This window comes from Danio aesculapii, chromosome 7 (assembly GCF_903798145.1).
Source record: "Danio aesculapii chromosome 7, fDanAes4.1, whole genome shotgun sequence".
Classification (NCBI taxonomy): domain Eukaryota; kingdom Metazoa; phylum Chordata; class Actinopteri; order Cypriniformes; family Danionidae; genus Danio; species Danio aesculapii.
Genome location: NC_079441.1, coordinates 62,771,653 through 62,794,870, shown reverse-complemented (window position 1 = coordinate 62,794,870; position 23,218 = coordinate 62,771,653). Strand labels below are relative to the sequence as shown.

General features: G+C 36.6%; 1 protein-coding gene across 1 annotated transcript; it reads left to right on the top strand.

Moving 5' to 3' along the window:
- The first annotated feature begins 15,613 nt into the window (after nucleotides 1–15,613).
- Nucleotides 15,614–22,935, top strand: ccnd1 (cyclin D1). Its single transcript, XM_056462315.1, has 5 exons — nucleotides 15,614–16,058; nucleotides 17,420–17,635; nucleotides 18,001–18,160; nucleotides 19,497–19,645; nucleotides 19,730–22,935. The coding sequence occupies exons 1-5, from the start codon at nucleotides 15,861–15,863 to the stop codon at nucleotides 19,880–19,882; spliced, it is 876 nt and encodes a 291-aa protein (XP_056318290.1). The 5' UTR covers nucleotides 15,614–15,860; the 3' UTR covers nucleotides 19,883–22,935.
- Nucleotides 22,936–23,218: the final 283 nt, after the last annotated feature.

Sequence of the window (23,218 nt, the reverse complement as noted above, 5' to 3'; positions counted from 1 at the left end):
CCCTTGAGTACATTTTTAGTGCTGTTTCAGTATTTTTACGCCACTACTTTCCTTCAACTTGCAGTCACTATATTTTTTCTTGTCTATGGGGATTAGAAAAATCTGTCTGATTCCTGTCCAATCAGATCACAAATAGAAGGTAAATCGCATCATAATGAACTACCTCAAGACATGGGCGATTCATAATAGAAAACTGTTTGGAAGCATTCAAAGTTTCCAACATGTCCGAAATCTTTACACGTAATTGACCCAGAGACTGTTTAGATGCTTGTCACTGATGAGAAGATGACGGATGTTTACTGTATGATGACCAAAATGGCACAAGACGTCAACATGACGTTAGATTGACGTTGTACCTCAACGTTGTCAGGACATTGTGTTTTGTTTGGAAACTAAAACCATTTTGATGTCAGAACTCAACGGTAGCTGGCATCAATGTCCAATATCCAACCTAAAATCAACCAAATATCAACGTCTAATGATGTTACAGCTTGACGTTGTGTGGATGCTAAAACTATAATGTCTGTCAGACGTTGGATTTTTGTTGCCATACCTGATGAATAAATGTCTTTGACGTCAATATGACAAGGCTAGGCAAGTTAAGTTTATTTATATAGCACATTTCATACACAGTGGCAATTTAAAGTGCTTTACATAAACAGGAATAAAAGAAACAAGTATAAGAAAAATAAAAACAAATAATAAAAATGGTTAAAAAATTAATAAATAAGCATAAAAACAGATAAAATGTGTTATAAAAAAATTAAAAAGAAGAGAAAAACATAATAGTGCGATCTGTCGGACGTAGCACAGTGCTCATTCAGTAAAGGCACAGCTAAACAGATGTGTTTTCAGTCTTGATTTGAATGTGCCTAATGTTGGAGCACATCTGATCATTTCTGGAAGCTGATTCAAGATGTTGGCTCAACGTTGGATTTTGGTCACTTTCTAACACTACCTAAAATCAATCAAATATCAACGTCTAATGATGTTACAGCTTGATGTTGTGTGGACATTACCACTATGACGTCTATTAGACGTTGGATTTTGGTTGCCATACCTGACGAATAAATCTCAGTATTTGACGTCAATATGACGTTGATTTAAGATGTTGGCTCGACGTTGGATTTTGGTTACTTTCTAACACAACCTAAAATTAACCAAATATCAATGTCATTTGACATTGTTATTGGACATCAAAATAACGTTATCCTTAGACACTACCTAGACATTGAATTTTGGTCACCTGACATCACAACCTAAATCTAACCTAATATTAACATCTTAATGTATGACGTTGTGTGCCTGCAATAACTAAATGCACAACAAAATGTTAGGTTTACACACGTCCACAAATTACTTACTACTTACTACTCACTACTCTTGAGTACTTTTGAAAGATCTCCTTTTCACTTATACTTAGAGTAATATTTAAAACAGATACTTTTACTCTACTTGCACTACATTTTTTAAGCAAGTAATGGTACTTTTACTTAAGTATGATTTTTTCAGCACTCTTTGCACCATTGGAGATTAGACTTACATATGTGCTTATGCGCTCTGCAAATACACACTTATTAGCGTTCCTAAATAAAGAATTGTATGATAAATGGCTAAAGCAAAGTACTGCTTTACCAAATCCGGAATTCTTTGAAGAAGCTCTCAAATCCTAATCTCATGGGCAAGCATTTGCACTAGAAGACGGTGCATTGTCTGGTCACCGAACAACAAGGCTTCTCTGCAGTGCAAGGTGACCCCGTGTACCCCTGTCAACACCCACTCGGCAAATTACGGCTTAAGTCATAAAATTATGCATATATGCTAGCATGCATTCCTCATTTGATCAGAGGCCGTAGCCGATTACTGTATGTAGTACACTGTATGTAGTATTAGCTTGAGATTTGCCCCTTGAACTAACAGATACTTCTGGTGTCAAATAATGGGCATGGGATAATGCTTTCTCTATCTGTATGGGTTGCTATATCTCAGATGACCAGGGGCCCATGAACCTACTTATCTTCTTAACAGACTGCCTTTGTGAAGATGACCAGAATACTGAACACAGACATGTTTTAAGACTGCTGGGGTAGTTACATAACACTCAGCAATCGAAAACACTCACATACAATGCAATTATTGATTAAAATGGTGGCAAGACATTGAGAGTTCTCTTTCGAGCTGCTGCTCTACCTCCTGCATGGGTGTTGGGGAATCCATTTACTTCCATTTGGCACCACATTCATCTTCATCAGCATTTGTGGAATAATAGGTAGCCACTGGGTGAGAGTGCACCAGTTTTGAAATTATAATGGATGCCTTAAACAAAGAGGTTTTGGGTTTAACTAAATGTTTAACTTGATTACATATGTTTTTGTGCCAATTTTGTTAGTTCCGCTTAAAGATGTGCAAAAGAACATTGTGGAAGTGGTATGAAGAACTTCACAGGGAACTTTTGGATTATATTATAAAGCTTATTTTGCAGAAAAAAGAGGAAGCTTTATGCTTATTTTATCTCAAAACAGAAATCAAATGTGAAAGAACACACTGTTGAGCTCTCAATGTAATGTCAAAATAGACAGCTGTATACACGACATTTTTAAACTAAGTACCTGGAAAATTAAGCTACTTATGCAACTTCTATACCTGTAATATAGTGCATTACCATATTGGTATAGTTGTATTATTATTATAACGATTTCATTACAGTAAGACAACATCTTATAATAAGATCTTTCATCATGAAGTCATTATTTTATCTGCATTTTAAGACATTATACACTCACCAGCCACTTTATTAGGTACACCTGTCCAACTGCTTGTTAATGCAAACTTCTAATCAGCCAATAGCATGGCAGCAACTCAATGCATTTATGCATGTAAACATGGTCAAGATGATCTGCTGCAGTTCAAACCGAGCATCAGAATGGGGAAGAAAGGTGATTTAAGTGACTTTGAACGTGGCATGGTTGTTGGTGCCAGATGGGCTGGTCAGAGTATTTCAGAAATTGCTGATCTGCTGGGATTTTTGTGCACAATCATCTCTATGGTTTACAGAGAATGATTGGACAAAGAGAAAATATCCAGTGAGCAGCAGTTCTGAGGCCGCAAATTCCTTGTTGATGCCAGAGATCAGAGGAGGATGGTCAGACTGGTTCGAGCTGATAGAAAGGCAACAGTAACTCAAATAACCACTTGTTACAACCGAGGTATGCAGAAGACCATGTCTGAATGCACAACACATCCAAGCTTGAGGCAGATGGGCTACAGCAGCAGAAGACCGGGTGCCACTCCTGTCAGCTAAAAACAGGAAACTGAGGCTACAATTAGCACAGGCTCACCAAAATTGGACAATAGAAGATTGGAAAAACATTGCCTGGTCTGATGAGTCTCAAATTTCTGCTGCGACATTCGGATGGTAGGGTCAGAATTTTGCATCAACAACATGAAATAATGGATCCATACTGCCTTGTATCAACGGTTCAGGCTGGTGGTGATGGTGTAATGGTGTTGGGGATGCTATCATGTCAATATGGACCAAAATCTCTAAGGAATATTTCCAGTACCTTGTTGAATCTATGCCACAGAGGATTAAGGCAGTTATAAAGGTAAACGGGGGTCCAACCCGGTAAAAGTAAGGTGTACCTAATAAAGTAGCCGGTGAGTGTATATTCGCAATGCAAACTTTTTATCGCACACACAAATTTATGTTGGAAATCATTATTGTATGTTTAACTTTCCAATTCAATGTTATATTTTTAAAGCAACAGAATTCACATTTTTATTCAGGCCATAATACACCAAGCCAAGAGTTGGTTAGCACTTTCTGGGTGGTTGGGAGGTATGGTCTACATATCAGCAACAGTTTGCCCAACTGAGTATGTTGAATTGGCGTCCATGTTGTAGGCGAAAGAGATCATGTTCAGTCAAAGTGCCTTTAAGACAAGTCATTTCACTCGGCGGCCATTTTGAAACACCTCCCTGGCAGTAAGATTGGGCATTCTGTCTGAATGGGGAAACATCAAATTCTCCAAAACTGTTTGCCAAGCTTACAATTACATTAGATATTTGGAACCCCTACTGAAAAAAACAGCTTAAACCAGCCTAGGCTGGTTGGCTGGTTTTAGCTGGTCGACCAGCCTGGTTTAAGAGGGGTTTTGGCCATTTCCAGGCTGGTTTCCAGCCATTTCCAGCCTGGTCTTAGCTGGTCAGGCTGGAAAATGACCAGCTAAAACCTAGCTTGACCAGCTAAAACCAGGCTGGAAATGGCTGGAAACCAGCCTGGAAATGGCCAAAACCCCTCTAAAACCAGGCTGGTTAACCAGCTAAATCCAGCCAACCAGCCTAGGCTGGATTTAGCTGGATTTTTCAGCAGGGACCCCCAATAAAATTAAGCAACAATCGTCATAAGTTTCATTTCAAAACGTCAGAATCAAGCAATTTTTTCAGGTTGCCCAAGCTAATGCGCATGTGCACTCGAAAGGAAGGAAATCACGACACCAACCTCATTTATGGCAGTGTTACACATTGTCATCCTCTGGATAATGATCGTCTGAACGCGTTGGTCTTCTGAAGTAATCCACAGCTTGTTCTTGATGGCGAATCTCCTCCAGAAATGACAGCAACTCTTTGTTTACACGTTTGTGGGCGTTTGAGTAGTTGCTGTCGTGTGATGTGCGTTTGACAGGACGGACTGTATAACAAAACCAAAAAACTTCTGGTGTTAAGTGCACTTGGTTCATTTAAAAGCACAGATTTCAAGCTTTATGGAGATATACTGTATTTCTTATGTCAAGTATTTGTGAGATTCCAGTGTGTTTGTTGACCACCAAACTGTCGTAAAAGCACACATCTAGTCCCCCAAAGAAACATCAGTCTAGATCAATCTATGATTGGCTCCTGTACAGTATGCAGGGCTTCATTCGCCACATTGACCATTACACTTTTTCTCATTCAAAACTATACAAGTGGCACATCTTTGTGTATTCTGAAGTCTTTGGTTCAGTTGACTTCCGTTTATCAAATAATTGTGTGAGAAGCAAAAGACAGCACTCAATATAATGTTATTTTATGAAGTTATCTTATCTGACCATTCAAATACACATTTTTCTTTATAACAACCAATAAATCATCTGCACTCAAAAAAATATTGTTTTTGCTTGTTCAAACTGTTTATTTAAAATGAGCTGAAACAACACAATTCTTGAGATTTCATTGAGACAACTTAATTTTTTTATTTTCAATCCACAAAAAATTGTTAAAAGTGTTAAGTTAGCTTAATCAATTTGTGTTGGGACAACAGGAATGATTTGTGTGGAACTCTGGAATTGTTATCTTTCCCACTAGACATCAAGTAGTACATTTGAATTCATAGTATTTCAAAGAACATAGAACATACTTTTTTAAAAGTCATTTGTCATTACAAATTTGTTATTACATCAACTCAATATAATAACTCATAAGTAATCACAAATTACAGGGCAGCATGGTGGCGCAGTGGGTAGCACAATCGTTTTACAGCAAGAAGGTCGCTGATTCGGGGTCGCTGACCCCGGCTGGGTCAGTTGGCATTTCTGGGTGGAGTTTGCATGTTCTCCCTGTGTTTGACAGTCCAAAGTCATGCATCATAGGTGAATTGGGTTGGCTAAATTGTCCGTAGTGTATGTGTGTGAATAAGTGTGTGTGGATGTTCATGATGGGAAGCAGCTGGAAGGGCATCCGCTGCGTAAAACACATGCTGGATAAGTTGGCGGTTCGTTCTGCTGTGGTGACCCCAGGTTAATAAAGGAACTAAGGTGAAATTAAAATAATAAATGAATGAATGAATGAATGAATGAATGAATGAATGAATGAATGAATGAATGAATAATCACAAATGGACAGAACACAACTTTGATGGACTACTAGTTTTCGCTTTCCTTTTTTAAATGAGGAACAAAGACTGTTTGGATATCTGTTTGGGAAGTAGAAACTTAACTATTTTACATATTGTCAGAAAAGTGGCTTATTCACATGAATTCATACAATTTCATTTGTACAAGAACATGTCTTTTTTTAAAACCCCAAAAACCCCAGCATTAACCCAACTGTCACTGGGGGATGAGCAAATCACATTAAAATGTATGCAGCTAATAAATCAAAAAGTTGCGAATTGCTGTGAGACTGTGTTGGAACAAACATGCTAGTTCGCCTAAACTTTGGTTTGGTGTTAGTCTATACTATCCATTCATGACATTTCTGCTTTCATTGTGTTCGAAATTTTATTCAGCTTGCTTAAGTTCTTCTCCCTTCAATTGCTAACAAGTTAGCTAACAAGCTATTATTTTACATGTATAATTAGGCTATTAAAACACTTAAACTATGCGGCAACACATCTGATAAACAACCAGAATATGGAATATTTATACTTTAGGTTAATGTGAAGAAAAGACGGCCAGAAGACAACAGCGACGTCATTTCACTTCTCATTTTAGACATATTTTTCAACCATGACTGAACGTGTCAAAGGTATGCCTTTTTTAATGGTCATCAGACACTCAAATGTTTGCTGGGAGATTGCTAGTTTGCTAAAAAAAAAAGTAGCAAATTGCTAATTGCTAACAGATGTTTTGGGTGGATGTAAACATATAGTTAAAAATGCACCTGAATTGAAGGATTGTGTTCAAGTATACATCTAATCCCAACAGTTAGTGATTGCTGGTCTGTTGTATTCTTCAGGACAGACAAGATCAGTACTTGTACACCTGAGGGCACAAGACAAATAGCCAGGGCTTAATGAGAGGTAATGTGCAGTAGGAAAGATGACGACTACGTAAAGAGCCTGCAGGAAAAAAGTGGCAGGTGGGAGATTAGCTCAAGTGACTGATGACCAGCAATTTGTTCATTAGGTAGCCATTAGTTCTGCTCTAGCATCTGAGTATATTTTACTGTATTATATATTGCCTGTGGAACTGATGTTGCAGACCGCTAAAGAGTTCCTGAATTTTATTTTATGAATGATACAATGGGTATATGCACAATTACAATTACTTTCAATTACAGCCAGCCAGCCTCAGCACTTCCCGATAACTTTTTTTTATTATAAAAGTGTCACATTTAAGGTCCGATTTCTTTAAAAATCAGAGATCTTCACTGCCTGATAGATATGTGATATAAAGTGGGTCTTCGACTGGACAAGAAGCATTGCATTAAATTCCATTTAAATTATGACATTTTATTTTACCCAAGTTATTTCCATTGAAGTTTCTGTGTTTACCTGCTGATCCTGACGGTACTAGGGGTTACACGGTCTTTCATCTCGTTTTACGCTTGAACAAATAAATGAATGCTTAAGTCTAACTGAATGTATTTTAATTACATTACAACACAGATTCTGTAAAAGGAACCTTATGAAATTGAAAATAGTCAAATAAAGCTTTCACCGGAAGTTTATCATTGGCAGTGGTGGAAAGAGTACTGAAAGTTCATACTTAAGTAAAAGTACCATTTCTTGCCTAAAAATTTAAGTAGAGTAAAAGTTAAGTAGAGTAAAAGTATCTGTTGTAATATTACTCAAAGTATGAGTAAAAACCTACCCTTTTAAAAGTACTCAAGAGTAGTGAGTAGGGAGTATTACGCTGTAAAAAGCTGATGCATTTACATGTGATTTGTGGACGTGTGTAAATGTAACATTCTGTAGTGCATTATTTAGTTATTGCCCAGCAGGCACACATCGTCATAAGACGTTAATATTAGGTTAGATTTAGGTTGTGATGTCAGGTGAACAAAATTCAATATCTAGCCAGTATCTAAGGGCAACGTTACTTTGATGACCAATAACAGCAACAAATGATGTTGATACTTGGTTGATTTTAGATTGTATTAGAAAGTGACCAAAATCCAATGCCGAGCCAACATCTTAAACCAACGTCATATTGATGTCAAATACTGACATTTATTCGTCAGGTATGGCAACCAAATCCAACATCTGATAGACGTCATAGTGGTAACAGCCACACAACGTCAAGCTGTAACATCATTAGACGTTGATATTTGGTTGCTTTTAGGTTGGATGTTGGACACTGACGTCGGCCTGACGTTGAGTTCTGATGTCAACACGATTTTCATTTTCAAACAAAATGCAATGTCCCCACGACGTTGGGGTACAACGTTAATCTGATGCCAGGTTGATGTCTTGTGTCTGCTGGGTGTTTACGGCCATTTCGGTCATCATACAGTAAGCATCCAACATCTTCTCATCAGTGACATGCGTGTAAAGATTTTGGGCAACTTGGAAACTTTGAATGCTTCCAAACAGTTTGCTGCAATTTTAAATCACCCATGTCTTGAGGTAGTTCAGTATGATGCGATTTACCTTCTATGTGTGATTTGATTGGACAGGAATCACAGGACTTATTTTTCTAATCCCCATAGACAAGAAAAAGTAAAGTGACTGCAGGTTAAAGGAAGGTAATGGAGTAAAAGTCCCGACACAGCACTGAAATGTACCCAAGGGAAAGTAAAAGAACACATTTTTAAAACTACTTAGTAAAGTACAATTTCTGAGAAAAACTACTCAATTACAGTTGTTTAAGTATTTGTAATTCATTACTTTACACCACTGATCATTGGCTGTGCATATACCCCATAGCAATAAGATGCTTAAAGCATTTTTAAGAGTCCATTACAATGTCAATTTATTTTTATTTATTTATTTATTTATTTATTTATTTTTTACATGTCAAGGCATATTACTACATCTAAACCAGCATGGGTGGACCTTTTTTTCTTAGGAATAGTTCACACAAAACTGAAAAGTATGTCATTTAATGACCCTTCACTTGTCACAAACCTGTTTGCGTTTCTTTTTTCGTTTGAACACAAAAGACTTCCACAGTATTTGTTTTTCCACCTATGGAAGTCATCGTTGACAGATTTTCAGCTTTCTTCAAAATGCATTAATTTGTGTTTAGCAAAGAAAGAAACTCATAAAAGACTGGAAGCACTTGATGCGACATAATTAGTGTGTCAATTTTTATTTTAGGGTGATCAATCGCTATACTTCTTTTTTTTAAAGTATACATCTGTTTTGTGTTGAATATTACTATAAAGGATACAATGAATACAAAAATGCCTCTTGCAATGCTAAACTTCTTTTGTCAGATCATTTAAGGTTTCGTGTGGTAACAACTAGATTAACTGGTTTGTTAAAATGCATATTCAAAATGCATATTTAATATAACTGAAACACCCTAACAACTGTAACAGTATTGTTGTGCACAAACCCCCATCTACTCCTGTCTTTAGCTGCAGTTGACAGATGTCATTCATTATTATGAAAAATTTTAATATTGGGAATGAATTTTTGGTTTTGAATTTAAAATTAAACCGTTTCTTTGTGGCTTTTAATAATTAACGCATTCTGCAAATCGCATATGTGCCCTTGTCATTGACACAATACAGTATGACAAACTGAATAATGTAAATGTACAGGAATAAACGATCCAGAGCTGGGGGAGGAGATGGGCACTCATTGGTAATTACACCGACACCCCGTTTGAATCTTTAAAAAAGGGACAGTCTTTTGTCCTGCTACTTTTGTTTCTTAATCTCTGCACTCACCAGGACTGAGTCGTTTGCCTCTAGGTAGCCAGAGAGAGTTATTTATTGTGCCCTCATCCCTACATTCATACGCAGGCATCCGAAGACACTTTAAATGGGCAACGTTCTTAAGGCTCCACCTGAACATTACCTCATAGAAGCAAGTCTTTTGTTATAATTTAAATCCTTTAGCAGCTGTTTAAGTAGATCATTATAAATGTATGCAGATTACAAATGTGCCCACTGTTGCTGACTGAGGTCCACTGAAAGTAGCTGAAGCCTAAAAAAATCCTGGTTGCCTTAAATTTTGAAGTTGAATCAAATTAATCTTATGAGTTCATTGAACTTATATTATGTTAAACTGATTTAAAACAGCTGGTGTAACTTATAAAATTTAGTTAGAACATGAATAACTTAGTTTACTAAGTTACAATGACTTATGCTACAATTATGTTACAATTATGACTAATTGATCATATAATTTTTTACAGTGTACTTACCTAACGTCAGATGTGATGTTATACTGCTAAAGTGGTTCAAAAGTTGCAAAATCTAACCAAATGATGCACTATAATGGTAGTAATGACTGTGCCTCCCAAATATATAACTTATAATTTATTTTTATTAATCCTTTTTTTACCAGGAATTTCCCATTGAGATCACATCTACCAGGGGATCCTGGCCAAAATGGCAGCACAAAAAGTTTCATATACAAAAATGGACACACATAAAAGATCACTAATTAAAATTTACACAAAACATTCACATGATTCCTCCAGATAAGATTTTTAAAAATATTTAGAGATGGAATTGTTTCATGATAACACTCTGCATTTTATTCCATAATGTAGGGCCAAATGAGGAAAACACTGTTTTACCAAACTCCGTACACACTATGGAAACAGTTAAACGTAACTTATAAGAATTTCGTGTACTATAACAAGTATATGATAAAAGGTTACAAATATGAGATGGCAATTTACCCAATAATGCATGGAGCTAATAATATGCCAAAGCAATCTGAATTTTAATAGTGTTCATTTGAATTATTGACAATTGCAATTTGATAAATCAGAATTTTTATATGCAGTTAAAAATGTTTTTGAATTTGAATTTCTTCATTTAAATTTTCTAATTTGGAATTGAATTTCATAACATGAATATTGAACTGAGCTTGTTATAGACGTATTTTCAAACTCCAGATTTTTTGTGTTATGATTTCATACGCTGCAGATATCCAGTTTCCAGTTTCAAAATTAAGTTTCAAGTTTTCAAGATGAAGAAATCTAGAGCGCGACGCAGTGGCGCAGTAGGTAGTACTGTTGCAAGAAGGTCACAGCAAGAAGGTTGCTGGTTCGAGCTTCGGCTGGGTCAGTTGGCGTTTCTGTGTGGAGTTTGCATTTTCATGTGGGTTTCCTCTGGGTGCTCCGGTTTCCCCCACAGTCCAAAGACATGCAGTACAGGTGAAATGGGTAGGCTAAATTATCCGTAGTGTATGAGTGGGAATAAGTGTGTATGGATGTTTCCCAGAGATGGGTTGCAGCTGGAAGGGATAAATGCTGGATAAGTAGGCGGTTCATTCCGGATTAATAAAGGGACTAAGCCAAAATGAAAATGAATGAATGAATGAATGAATGAATGAATGAATGAATGAATGAATGAATGAATGAATGAATGAATGAAATCCAGAGCATTAAATTCAATATCCTAAAATTCACATCATGAAATTCAGATTTAGCAGAAAGTAGGTCAGGGGTGATCAACAGGGAAGAGTAGAGTTTTGGCATATTGTTATCTCCATAATGCCCTAGAGCATTGAATAGAAGCATATGCATATTTCTCCTTTGGTGCAGGGAAAACCATCCAACCATTTTGTACAAAACACAATGATAAGTGCGTGAAGATGCATTCATCACAAATCATATTGCAACATGATATATACTGTCCAACTTTTTTTTTTAAATGACAGTTTTGCATGCGTATAAACTACATCTCCATAAAGGAAACAGCTTTGGATATTTCTTTTTCTTGCTTCAAAAGGAAGGCATTTCTTAATATGAAAAAGAAAACCCAATTTAGACCTGAGCGTCTTTACGAGATTTTCAATATGAATTTTAAAACCAAACCCAACTAATTATAAGTGTTGAATAAATGTGCCCATAGACCAAAAAACTAGTCATAAATTTAGATTTTTGGAAATTAAGATGTTGGTTGATAGACCTAATGAATAGATAAGCTTTTATTGATGTAGATGGGACATTTGGCCAAGATTATTTGACTAATGGGCTATATGTACAGCTATTGTTTTTCAGCCAATGATGAACTTCCGGCGAGCGCTTTATGTGACTATTTTTTAACTTTATAAGTTACCTTTTGCAGCATCTATGTTGTAATGTAATTCAAATATAATCAGTTAAATAAACTTAAGCATCCATTTGGTTGTTAAAGTGTAAAAAGAAACTCATTTAAACGCAGGCGCCGTCATTAGTGGCAGGCGAGTTCAGAAACTCCATTGAAAATACTGGGGTAAAATTAATTTCCATATTTTTAAAAATATAAATATAATTTAATGCAGTGCTTCTTGTTTGGTCTGAAATAAAATTCATATCGTATCTCAGCCAGGCAGTAAAGATCGCTGTTTTTTAAAAGAAATCGTATCTTAAACGCATCGATTTTGTATGGAATGACAGTTAACCGGAAGCTCTGGGGCTGGCTGACTGAAATTAAAAGTCCATGTGCATACACCCCACTGAAATCTGGAATGAAGGGGATTTAAAAAAATGAATACTTAGGAAATTGCTTTTAAAGTTGTAAAATTAAGTTATAGACCATTTTGAGGGATGTAAACAAAAGCAATGGTCCCATCGTATTTCCTGTTTTATATTTTTAATTTTTATAGCTTCCGAGAACCTAAAAAGAGCCACATATTGATAAATAATGTTATGATAGCTATTTTAACATTGAGTTATGATTGAATTGCCTCTTGCTACAGTTATAAAATAGTTTGATAACAAGCAGGAAATGTTCATGGGCCAAGGACATGACCACATTGAAATGGTCAATAGCAATCAAATTACTAATCCAAAATTAAGGTTTTATATGTTCACAGTAAGCAATTTCTGGAAGAGAAATATCTTCAAAACATGATCTTTACTTAATATTGTAATTATATTTGTCATTAAAAACAAATCAATCATTTTGACCCATTCAATTTGGCCTGGTTTTGTGGTCTAGGGTTGTAAATTTATAAAATCACATATATATACACGCTAATTAATTAAACATTTATAACTCTGCAATGACTTGACTGATTAATTTTTATACCAAGTAAAACACAAAAAGTAAATTGTACACTGTAAAACCCAAAAAGTTATGGTAACTCAAACCATTTGAGTAAAAAAAAAAAAAAAAAAAGTAATCTGAGTATACTGTGAACTTACTACACTTTAGCTGAAGCATGAGGTATTTAATTAACTCATTACCTTCAACTGAGTTCAAAACTCTTATCAAATGATTAGAATTAACTCTCAATAAATTTTGAGTTAACTACACTCATTTTATTTGATAAAGTTGACTGTTGGGTTTTACAGAGTATTAATTTCAACTTCAATTTTGTCCAGACCTAAAAGATTTTATTATTTGCCCCCCAACTGCTCTACAATTAAAAATATTTACATTATATATATATTGGTCACAAAATAAAAGATTCCCATAAACATTTTTCCCTCAAAACACATACAGCCTTTGTCTATGAGGCTCAATATGAAACGTAAAGTGTTAATGCTTGTAGGTTCTGTGATCGGATCAGTCCTTTGCAGACTCTATTGGAAATCCACATCTTAAACATCTTAATAATTTGGAAACGAGTGTCTTTAACAACGAAGTCTAACGTCACATGTACATGCATTGTAGGTTATGCAGCTAACAGAAAAGGGTGGTTTCCGATTGGGCAGGAGAACCGCAACTTCCTATTCACCGTAATAACTGTAATGCAGGCACAAGCTAAAACTCACATGGTCGCTCATTCATTGTTAGCTAAACTTTTGTAGCCCTAGAAAGCTTTCTGACATGTTGAAGTAATTATTTACTGTTTATTTAGTTCGAAAGTTTCCTGAAACAACTTCTGATTATTGTTATTGATAGGCGAATTTCAGAATCTTGCCAGGTAGGCTTTAAAAGTAAAATAAAAAAGTTTTAACAAGTTTATTAATCTAATGTAAAATAAGTTGATCTTTATTACCGTTTTATAATTATTAGCCTTCTATAGGCCTACATTTATCCTAACAAACTCGTCCAGTAAATTGTATGATGCACATATTGAAATGTGAAAGAAAAAGCACAAAAAAGTCTTTGTCTTTTATGTAAACAATCTATGTTAACAAAATATTTTTTTTCTTTCAAATGCCTTTTCTTATAGACGTTTAAAATAATAGTAATTAATCCAGTAGCATATTATGTCTGATATATTATTATAGTAAGCTAATAAAGTCATTTTTAATCTTAGAATGAACATACTAGCTTAAACTACAGTTTGCTACTAAATAAATTAATATATCTGCCCAATATAGAGTGTTGTTGATATGCTAATGTAAAATGACTTTTGGGAAAACTTAAATTAGTGTAACATTTAAAGTTGTTGCTTTTTTCTAGCTTCTCTCTGCAACTCTAAAGTTTTGGTCTTTGTCTTTTCTGTAAAAAAAAAAAAAAAAAAGTTATATTTTTTTCGTTCATATAAGCATGTTCTTATAGAGGTTTAAAGTAATAGAGATTAATACAGTAGCCTAATAACAATTGCTATTATAGCCTCATATATTATTAAAGTAAGCTTATAAAGTATTTTTTAAACAAAGAATGAACACACTAGCCTAAACTACTGTTTGCTACTAAATAAAGTGATATATTTGCCTAATATACAAAGAGTGTTGTTGATAAGTGTATAGGTAAAATGACTTATGGGGAAAACTTAAATCAATGTAACATTTAAAGTTGTTCCTTTATTCTAGCTTCTTTCTGCAGCTAAAGTTTTCCGCACAGGCAAATTACTTGTTTTACGGTACTGAAAGTGGAATGTGCGGAATTTGTAAAGCTTCAATTCATCCTGAAGCGACAGCAGTGAGGTCTTTAAAGTGAGAGCGCCCCTGTTTGATCAAACTCTATCAAACAATTTGTGTTGTTAAAGCTGCAGATGGCGTGTTTAAACTTTACTGGCGAGCTATAGTGCTCTTTTAAGGCTGTTTGCTTTTGATTGTAAATAATCTAGTGACTTAATTATTATTGTTATTTGAAATATGCAATGTATTAATGTACAAAAAGGGAAAAAAATTAAATGACACTTTAGGAATTTTGTTATTAAATACAGACGACAAGAAGAATGCTTCACTTGATTATTTTTTAACAATATATTTTGTTTATTTCACATTTGCAAGAGAAGTGTTCAGATGAAAGCTCGTGCCGCAGTTCTGCCTGGCAACTGACGTGCTCTTCCATTGGTTTAGGCTAATTTGTGCTTCCTTCTTTTAGTCTAACCCCCAAAAAAGAAACAAAAAATAAAAATAAAAATAAATCATCCACCCAAGACCACACATTGTTTCACATATAGCACACTGACACCACATTCAAGTTTGTGAAGAAACTTAGCTATATGAAACTTCATAAAGTAATCACAAATTCTTTAAAATCATAAACAATGCGAGTTTAATAGCAGACAAGTGATTGTGAACGTACACTTCGAGTTTATTTTACAAATAAAACTTTTGATATGTGCTTATACAATTCCAGCGACAAAAGTTTTTCAATGCGACAGTGTGGGCACCTTGATTTCGGCTATTATACCGCCCCCTACCAATACTAACCCAATACACACCTTCAGACGCTTTTACCCTGGTCTTTTCCACCCCCGATACCCACAACACTAGCAGCCTGCCCCCTGCGCCCCCACCCCGGCCCAGCCTACCCCCCACCACCGCTTCTCCTTGGTCACTCGTCACTCGGCGTAGGACCTCCTATTTCCATAGGGTTAAAGAAAGGAGCCAAAACTGAGAAGCAGATAGTTCTTTAGATTGATCCTCCGCCCTGAGCAGACAGCCTCTCGCTCTCTCACAGGCTCGCTGCTGCTGCTTTGATCTTCCCTTAACAACAGTCACGTCATAGGGGAGTTTTGTCAAGCGGAGAGCTGCAGCGAGACTTTTAGAGGGTTCAGCAGAGGCAGCAAAAAGCATCCACGGGACCAGTGTCCGACACGAGCTCCAGCTTTCTTACTTTTCTCACTGCTAAACACTGAAGATATGGAGCACCAGTTGTTTTGCTGCGAAGTGGATACCATAAGAAGAGCTTACCAAGACAGCAACCTGTTGAATGATCGAGTTTTACAGACAATGCTCAAAGCTGAGGAAAACTATCTCCCATCGCCAAATTATTTCAAGTGTGTTCAAAAAGAAATTGTGCCTAAAATGAGGAAAATCGTCGCGACGTGGATGCTCGAGGTTTGTTTTTGGATAATATATATATTGCATTTGCTGCTACACAAGTTGCCTCATGATGATTCTGCTCTTGCTCTTTGGACTCCAAGAAGTGTTTATTAAATTAATAAAATGCTTTAGTGTAACTTAAGTTCATCGGCATTGCTTATCCATCCCAGAAAAATCACACTGAAACACGCTGTCCGATTATTGTTGCTTATTTTTTTACGTAAAAATGTTTTATTACGAAATATTAATCCGACACATGAGACGTTTTCCGTGCTTTTCGCTTTTGCCTTTTTATTTAGATTTATTGTTTTTTCAAGCATGCGTTTCGTTCCTTATAAATGTTCGGAAAATATAAATAATTTTATTTATTATTTTATTTTAATACCAATGTACACGTATGCATTCTCACTCGTGCCAGTAGCCTATTATACGCCATCTTTGCTATCGTTTGCTTAAGTTTTTTATTTCCCTAAATTCTAAAATGGAAACATAATTGACATCACCTGCATAAAGGCGCTTACAAGTTGTCCTTTAAATCACAGGTATAATATAAATCTCATTTTTGCTAGAAAACGTAATATTTGTGTCTTAAAAGTTTTGTTTCAGTTTGCCATACCTCCTGCACGACGGTCTAAATATATTATATTATTTCAATTCTAAATTAAACTTCGTGTTATAAACTATCGGATTATGTTTCCCATCTAAAAATGTGGATTTACAGATGTTTAACATTAGATTTAATGCTTTGGAATAATTTATATTAATTTATGAAACACCCGCTTCTCCTAAATGTCGCATGCTTCCCTTTGTATGATGGGGCTTTGGATTTCAGTTAATTTCACATAGTTTTTGCTATTGCATTCGAACTATTTTTACATAATCGAATAAAGCATGAGTTACACTACATTTACATGTGTTTAAAGTCGAGCAAAACAATTTTCGTATATTTTTAAATATTTTTTGAAAAGATGACGAACTAGAAAATTGTTTCCTGAACCGAGCTCGGACGCCACCTTTTTGCCTCGAAAGCAACGACCATTAGCATCAGAAGCAAATTATAACATTTATACTTCGCACAACACTTAGGATTAGTTTTAAAATACTGATTAAATACTATTTGTAAGCATTCGCACGTGTCTTTTTTTCTAATTTAACCCTTTCCACTGCACGTGTACGAATCAGCAGATGCTAAACACGTGGGATAACTCGATAAGATCAAAGCATACTGTAGCTTAAAAAATATTTGCACTTCGTTTATTTAATTAATTCTCCAGAAATAGTTTTTTTTAATTTATTTTCGATTTCCACACGTTTAGTTTAAAAAAATGCTGCCGTTTGACTTAATATTTATCGTATGCATTTTCTTTTCTTTAAAGGTCTGTGAAGAGCAGAAATGTGAAGAGGAAGTTTTTCCTTTGGCTATGAACTACCTGGACAGATTTTTATCTGTGGAGCCCACCAAAAAGACCAGGTTGCAGCTCTTAGGAGCAACTTGTATGTTTCTGGCTTCAAAAATGAAAGAGACTGTCCCACTAACAGCAGAGAAGTTGTGCATATACACAGACAACTCCGTCCGTCCCGGCGAATTATTGGTAAACATTCAATACTTTGTAATTATGCAGATTGATATTGTTTTGTAATATTTTTGTGCTGAATTAAATTCATATAATGCAAGGAATGTCTTTTTGCTCAAAGATCTATACGCAAAAGTATTGCATAAAAATAGCCATCTAACTGAGTTGATCCAAGTGTTAAGACACCCAACAGATATCTGTGTAAATAACAGTACATGTTACAAACTTAGTGCTTTTGATGTGTGCGTTAATTGAACGTAGGCCTTGCGTGACTGTGCAATTAATCGACATCTCCATCTAGCGGTCAAAGAGTGTAAAATCTGAAATGGAAAAATCGTCTAGAGCTTTATGTAAACTTGGACCATTTTATATCTCCCCCGTAGCAAATGGAACTGCTGGCGCTAAATAAACTGAAGTGGGATCTGGCCTCAGTGACACCACATGATTTCATTGAACACTTCCTCGCCAAACTGCCTATACATCAGAGCTCCAAGCAGATACTGCGCAAACACGCCCAGACCTTTGTGGCCCTCTGTGCAACAGGTATGTTTGACTTTTGAGCTTACTTTTATTTTGTTTAGAGAACTGTGCAAAAGTTTTAAGCACTTTATCATCGACTTGGATTGATGATCCCTCCCTTGCCTCACCCAGTGCTTTACTTTCAGGCAGACTGCTTTATTGCAATTTAAAGAGCCATCTTGCTTGTCCTAATTCCTTACTCGCAGTTGTTGTAAACCAGTGAGAGGCTCTGCAAGAGAGAGGAAGTCTGTTTCCTTTTGTGGTGATTGCTGACTGCTCCACAGCTTCTGAGAAGCCCTGCCTGCTTCACGATACCGCTTCTATGCACACAGTGCATGTGAACCAAAAAGCGGAAGCAGTTTTCTGACATTTTCCATGTGAAAAGGGCTTTGTAACCTGATATTTTCTCATGTCTAGACATCTTGATGCCCAGGTACCCTTTTAGTGTTTGCTTCGAGGTTAGGCTGCAAATCCACTTTTTGACCTTACACCTCATTGTCGAACAACCTACAGCAGGCAGTTTATCACCTGCCAGAGTAAGCCAGTAATGTTTCAGGAAGGAACTACTTGGGTATACTCTTTTTGTTCCTCCATTTACATGGTGTGTATCACCACAGCTCGTTCCACTTTTATGTTTATGACCCGCATTTCTTTGGGAAGTAGCCTGGGATCTTAGCCAGGGAGAGTGTGGTTGGATGGATACTGGGAAGGGGTGGGTGCTGGTGAATGTAATGAATAGGCTGGGGTAAAGACTCCTGTGCCTTTATGCTCAATTTGTCTTGACAATTGCCCTCTCTTCTCTGAGCTAGCAGTGCTAGATGACTTCCTATTAGAAAGGCAGTTGTATTTCTCTATTCTCCATGTGTGGGCGAAGTGCAAAGTGAGAATATAAGGGCAAGAGGCGGCTTTGATTTATAAGCTTGGCTTAATGAGTGTGTGAGAGCTCTGAAGCCATTTTTAGGAAGTTGATGTGATAGGTATGTGTTTTCTGAAGCAGGAAATGATAAAATTTTGAAAACCCTAAGATTTCCATGCACTTTTAGTATTAACGTGCACAAAGAGGCATGATTTATTGGATGTTTTGGGAATGAGAGGGCTGTGTAGGGGGTGGCTTGCTCAGGACCTACAGCAAAGTCCTCTGCCTCCCCCCAAAGGCTTTGAGCCCTGCCGCAGAATGGCCCCAAATGTCATGGACTGTCCCCTCCCAACCCTGCTCTCATTATAGTTTAGTCATGCTATGGTTGATTATGAACTCAATCCCCATCTCCAGCAGTATTCCTTATAATGAGTCGTATTCTGTTGTCTACTTACTTTCTGAGAACTTCCTTAGGTTTGACCAGAGTCCTCTTCTTATTTTCAGATGTCAACTTCATCGCAAGCCCTCCCTCCATGATTGCGGCAGGCAGTGTTGCCGCAGCGGTGCAAGGACTGTACCTGAAAAGCACCGACAGTTGCCTCTCATCCCAGAACCTCACCAACTTCCTCTCGCAAGTCATCAGAAGTGACCCTGTAAGTGATGCCACCTTCCATACATTACTTCCAATAAGTCTCTTTCCTGTGTCCCTGTTACTAACTCCTTACTCTCTTCCATAGGATTGTCTGCGATCGTGTCAGGAACAGATCGAGTCCCTGCTGGAATCGAGTCTCAGACAAGCTCAGCAGCACATCTCCACAGAGACCAAAAGGGTGGAGGAGGACGTGGACCTCTCTTGCACTCCCACAGACGTCAGAGACATTAACATTTGAAGGGATCGCTATTCATCTTATGTGTGATGAATCTCTTCGTCTTTGTTTCTGATGGGTATGGGCTTTGGCCAAAGGCGTCATGGGACAAGAGGGAAAACGGGCTCCTACCTGCACCCCACCATCTGACCAATACCTCGAAAACTTGCCCACTCAGCATGCCCAAACTGTTGACTGCTGAGCGGCATCCCCTGCGGCTTTGACGACCGGGCTATCGCTGGCCAGGACCACCGGCGGAGGACAGGGAATGAATGGAAATCTTAATTTTCTTCTTTGGCCGCCCCTTCTATGTCAAAAATAAAATGGTATAGGCTATCTAGGATTTTACAAATTGTATAAATGATACAACAGTAGTTGTGACTTGCCTTGACTTGTCGCTAAAAAGACAACCATGGGTATTTTATTTCAAGTGTGTCAAACTATTTTTGAAAGAGAAGAGACATTATTTTGTATGTTCGATTTCTTTCTCTCATAGACAGTAACTTGTTACACTTGCTACAAGTGCTCCCTGCTTTTTCTGCAGTCTAGCCGTGTAAATATACCCCCCGCTTGCTATGCGTTTAGTCACTTTATTATAATTCCTAGACAGATTCCCTAACAAGATTCTCTTCTCTTCCAAAATGGTTTATGTAACCTTAGTATATTTTTTACGCATGTATTTTTGTTATGATCTAGAAGGCTGTGGATTGCCTGGGGCTGAGGTCCCAACTCGAGGCCAAACCGAACCATTTCTTTGAATTGTTGCCTTCACTGCCATTAATGTATAATGTCATCACTGCCATGACAAAATAAGCTTACGTTGTACCTGCTCTCCCAGCAGTGCAGTCCACAGTCCGCTTTTATGTTTAGATTCATGTATTATCTAAAAACCATTCCATTTAAAAAAGAAAAAAAGCACTTTCAGTCCGTCGTTTAAGGCTGACTTTTAGAGAAAAAAAAGAAAAAGAGAGAAAGAAATCCACAGTTGTTAAAACAATGGGGGAAAACATGGAATGGAAGAAGGGTTGATGGAGCAGGTCTCTTTATCTATGGTGTTAGTGGTCTGTTAGAGAAAGGTGACGAGGGGGACATTTTAGAAGATATTTGCTCTTTGAAGGCTTTTGAAACGTAAGCCTGCGGTATAGTACAGCTACCGTGACACATTTAGAGTGATAGAAACACTACGATGTTAAATCAAAGATTAAGAACTATTTATTTTATCAGTTCCCCTCTTACGGCCAGTATGCCCAAGTGTACCTATGTTTGAAGTATGTATAATGACCCGCTAGTTGCTAACTCGTGACACCATAGTTAAAGTATTTTTTGATGTACTCTGGTCTAGTAATTGTTAAAACAAAAGTTATGGCTTCAAGTAGATTTTGCACAAACCCAGAGACATCAGTTGTCTTGTGGATCTCTGGAAGATGATGAGGAGGAGAGATGTTAGAGATGGCAGAGGGAGGCAAAAAAGGGTGATGGCTGGACATCAAAGAGTAAAAGCAGAACTGAGACGTTTGTACCGTGAGGAAAAAAGAAAAAAAAAAGAAAAGACAAAAAGAGGAGAACCCGGGAGAAGACACTCCTCATTTTTAGCTGCTATGGAGGGATTTCCAGCAAGTATGAAACTTTCAAATGGAAAACAACAAAAAAGAAAAAGACATGCTTCTTTCTCTTGTCTTGTTTTGCTGCTATTTTTGGTTTTGTTTATATAAAATGTCAATACAATGTAATAGGTTTTAATTTTCTCATAGAAAATTATGATATTATTGACAACTTTGGTTCCTTTGGTAGTTTCTTATGTGATCAATTTTTGTTAATGTGATTTCTACGCTATGCTATTCCCAAAACAAACAAAAAAGTAATAAAAAAACAGACGAAAAAATAGTCAAATGTTCCTGTTATACCCACAATACCTCAAACTACAGTCGTGATTTAGCATTAATTTAGTCTGGGATTTTTCTTTAGTGCTATTTTATTTTATTTTATTTTATTTTATTTTATTTTATTGTTTTGTTGCCTGTTAGTTCTGTTTTTAAATGCGAATGATCTTGTTAATCATCATCCTACTGGGTCCTGATGCGAGCGAGTAGAAAGCACATTGAATGGAATTGGTGCCATAAACTCTTTTGAGTTTTTTTTTTTATTTTTTTTTTATAGCTGTTTCATTAAAGGAGACTATATACCCTCTTCTAGCCCATCTTGATGAGTTTATGAAGCTTTTATTTTAAACAAATCTGAGTGACTGCCATGCGTACTTACAAAGCCATAGTTTTGTATTGTAGTAATTTAACACGGTGCAGAAATTCATGTATAAGTGGCTGCCTGTCTTGTTCTGAACTAAGGAGACCTGGCAGGTCCCCACCAAGTCATTGTCTTAATAAATGTGACGCAGCTACAATCATCAGTGACGTTTCCCTTCATCTTTCTTCGCATAAAACCCATCAAATATGTATTCCGGTAAAGATCCTCGTATTCAGTGCTGATGGGATCCTTTACTTTGTTGGTTGGGTAGTTTCATTCCCTTTTGACATGGTGCTGCTAAATGTTTGCATTGAGTCTAGAAATGATTTGCTGAAAGAGATGTGGTGATAAGCTAGGAATGATGGGAGAGGTGATCCAGGACCCAGGGGACACAGATATATTATCCTCTGTAGTATCAGGAATACTTTTTTACCTCAAGGTGGGAAAACAAAAATACAACTGAATCGGCATGTAAACACACCAGTCATGCAATTGAGGAAAAGAGACTCCGGAGGTCCCAAGCTTTTCTCTTGAATGTGTTGAGGGGGAACTGAGAAGCGACTGACTGTATCCTCACATCCCCGCACGATAAATGCTTGGCCCCTTTGTCTCAATTCTGTTGTAAAACAAATCGTCTAGTCTTTTAGTTTAATGTCGTATTCATTCCCAAGGATTTAAATGTGTTGATCATGAAATACATTGTCTTGGTTGGATTTTTTGTTTTGTTTTGTTTTTGTTTTTTATTGTTCACAAACCGGTCACTGGTCTGAAATGCACAATCTTGCTGACCCATCTTAGATATGAGGTTAACTAGAATAAAACTTGAGCTTTGAAAACCACTTGTCTTGTGTGATTTGTATTGTTATTTTGTCCACACAGCTGAAAAATGAACATTTTGTCATCATTTACTCAACCACACACACTCCTATGTCATGGTTTTAGTATCAGTGGAACCTTTCCATTCAACAAAAGGTCCTTAAATGAAGAAAAAAAAAGTTCTTCAGATTGCTAAACTGTTCTTTAAACTAATAATAAAACTAGTTATTTTAGGTAGTGTTTACTAAAAGATTTAACATTTAAGTTATTCATTGACACATATAGTTCAAAGTAGGACTTTTA

Coding starts and splice junctions, on each gene's coding strand:
- ccnd1 (XM_056462315.1), top strand. CDS start 15,861: ATGGAGCACCAGTTGTTTTGCTGCGAAGTGGATACCATAAGAAGAGCT. Junction 16,059..17,419: donor TCGCGACGTGGATGCTCGAG/GTTTGTTTTTGG, acceptor TTTTCTTTAAAG/GTCTGTGAAGAGCAGAAATG. Junction 19,646..19,729: donor AAGTCATCAGAAGTGACCCT/GTAAGTGATGCC, acceptor TCTCTTCCATAG/GATTGTCTGCGATCGTGTCA.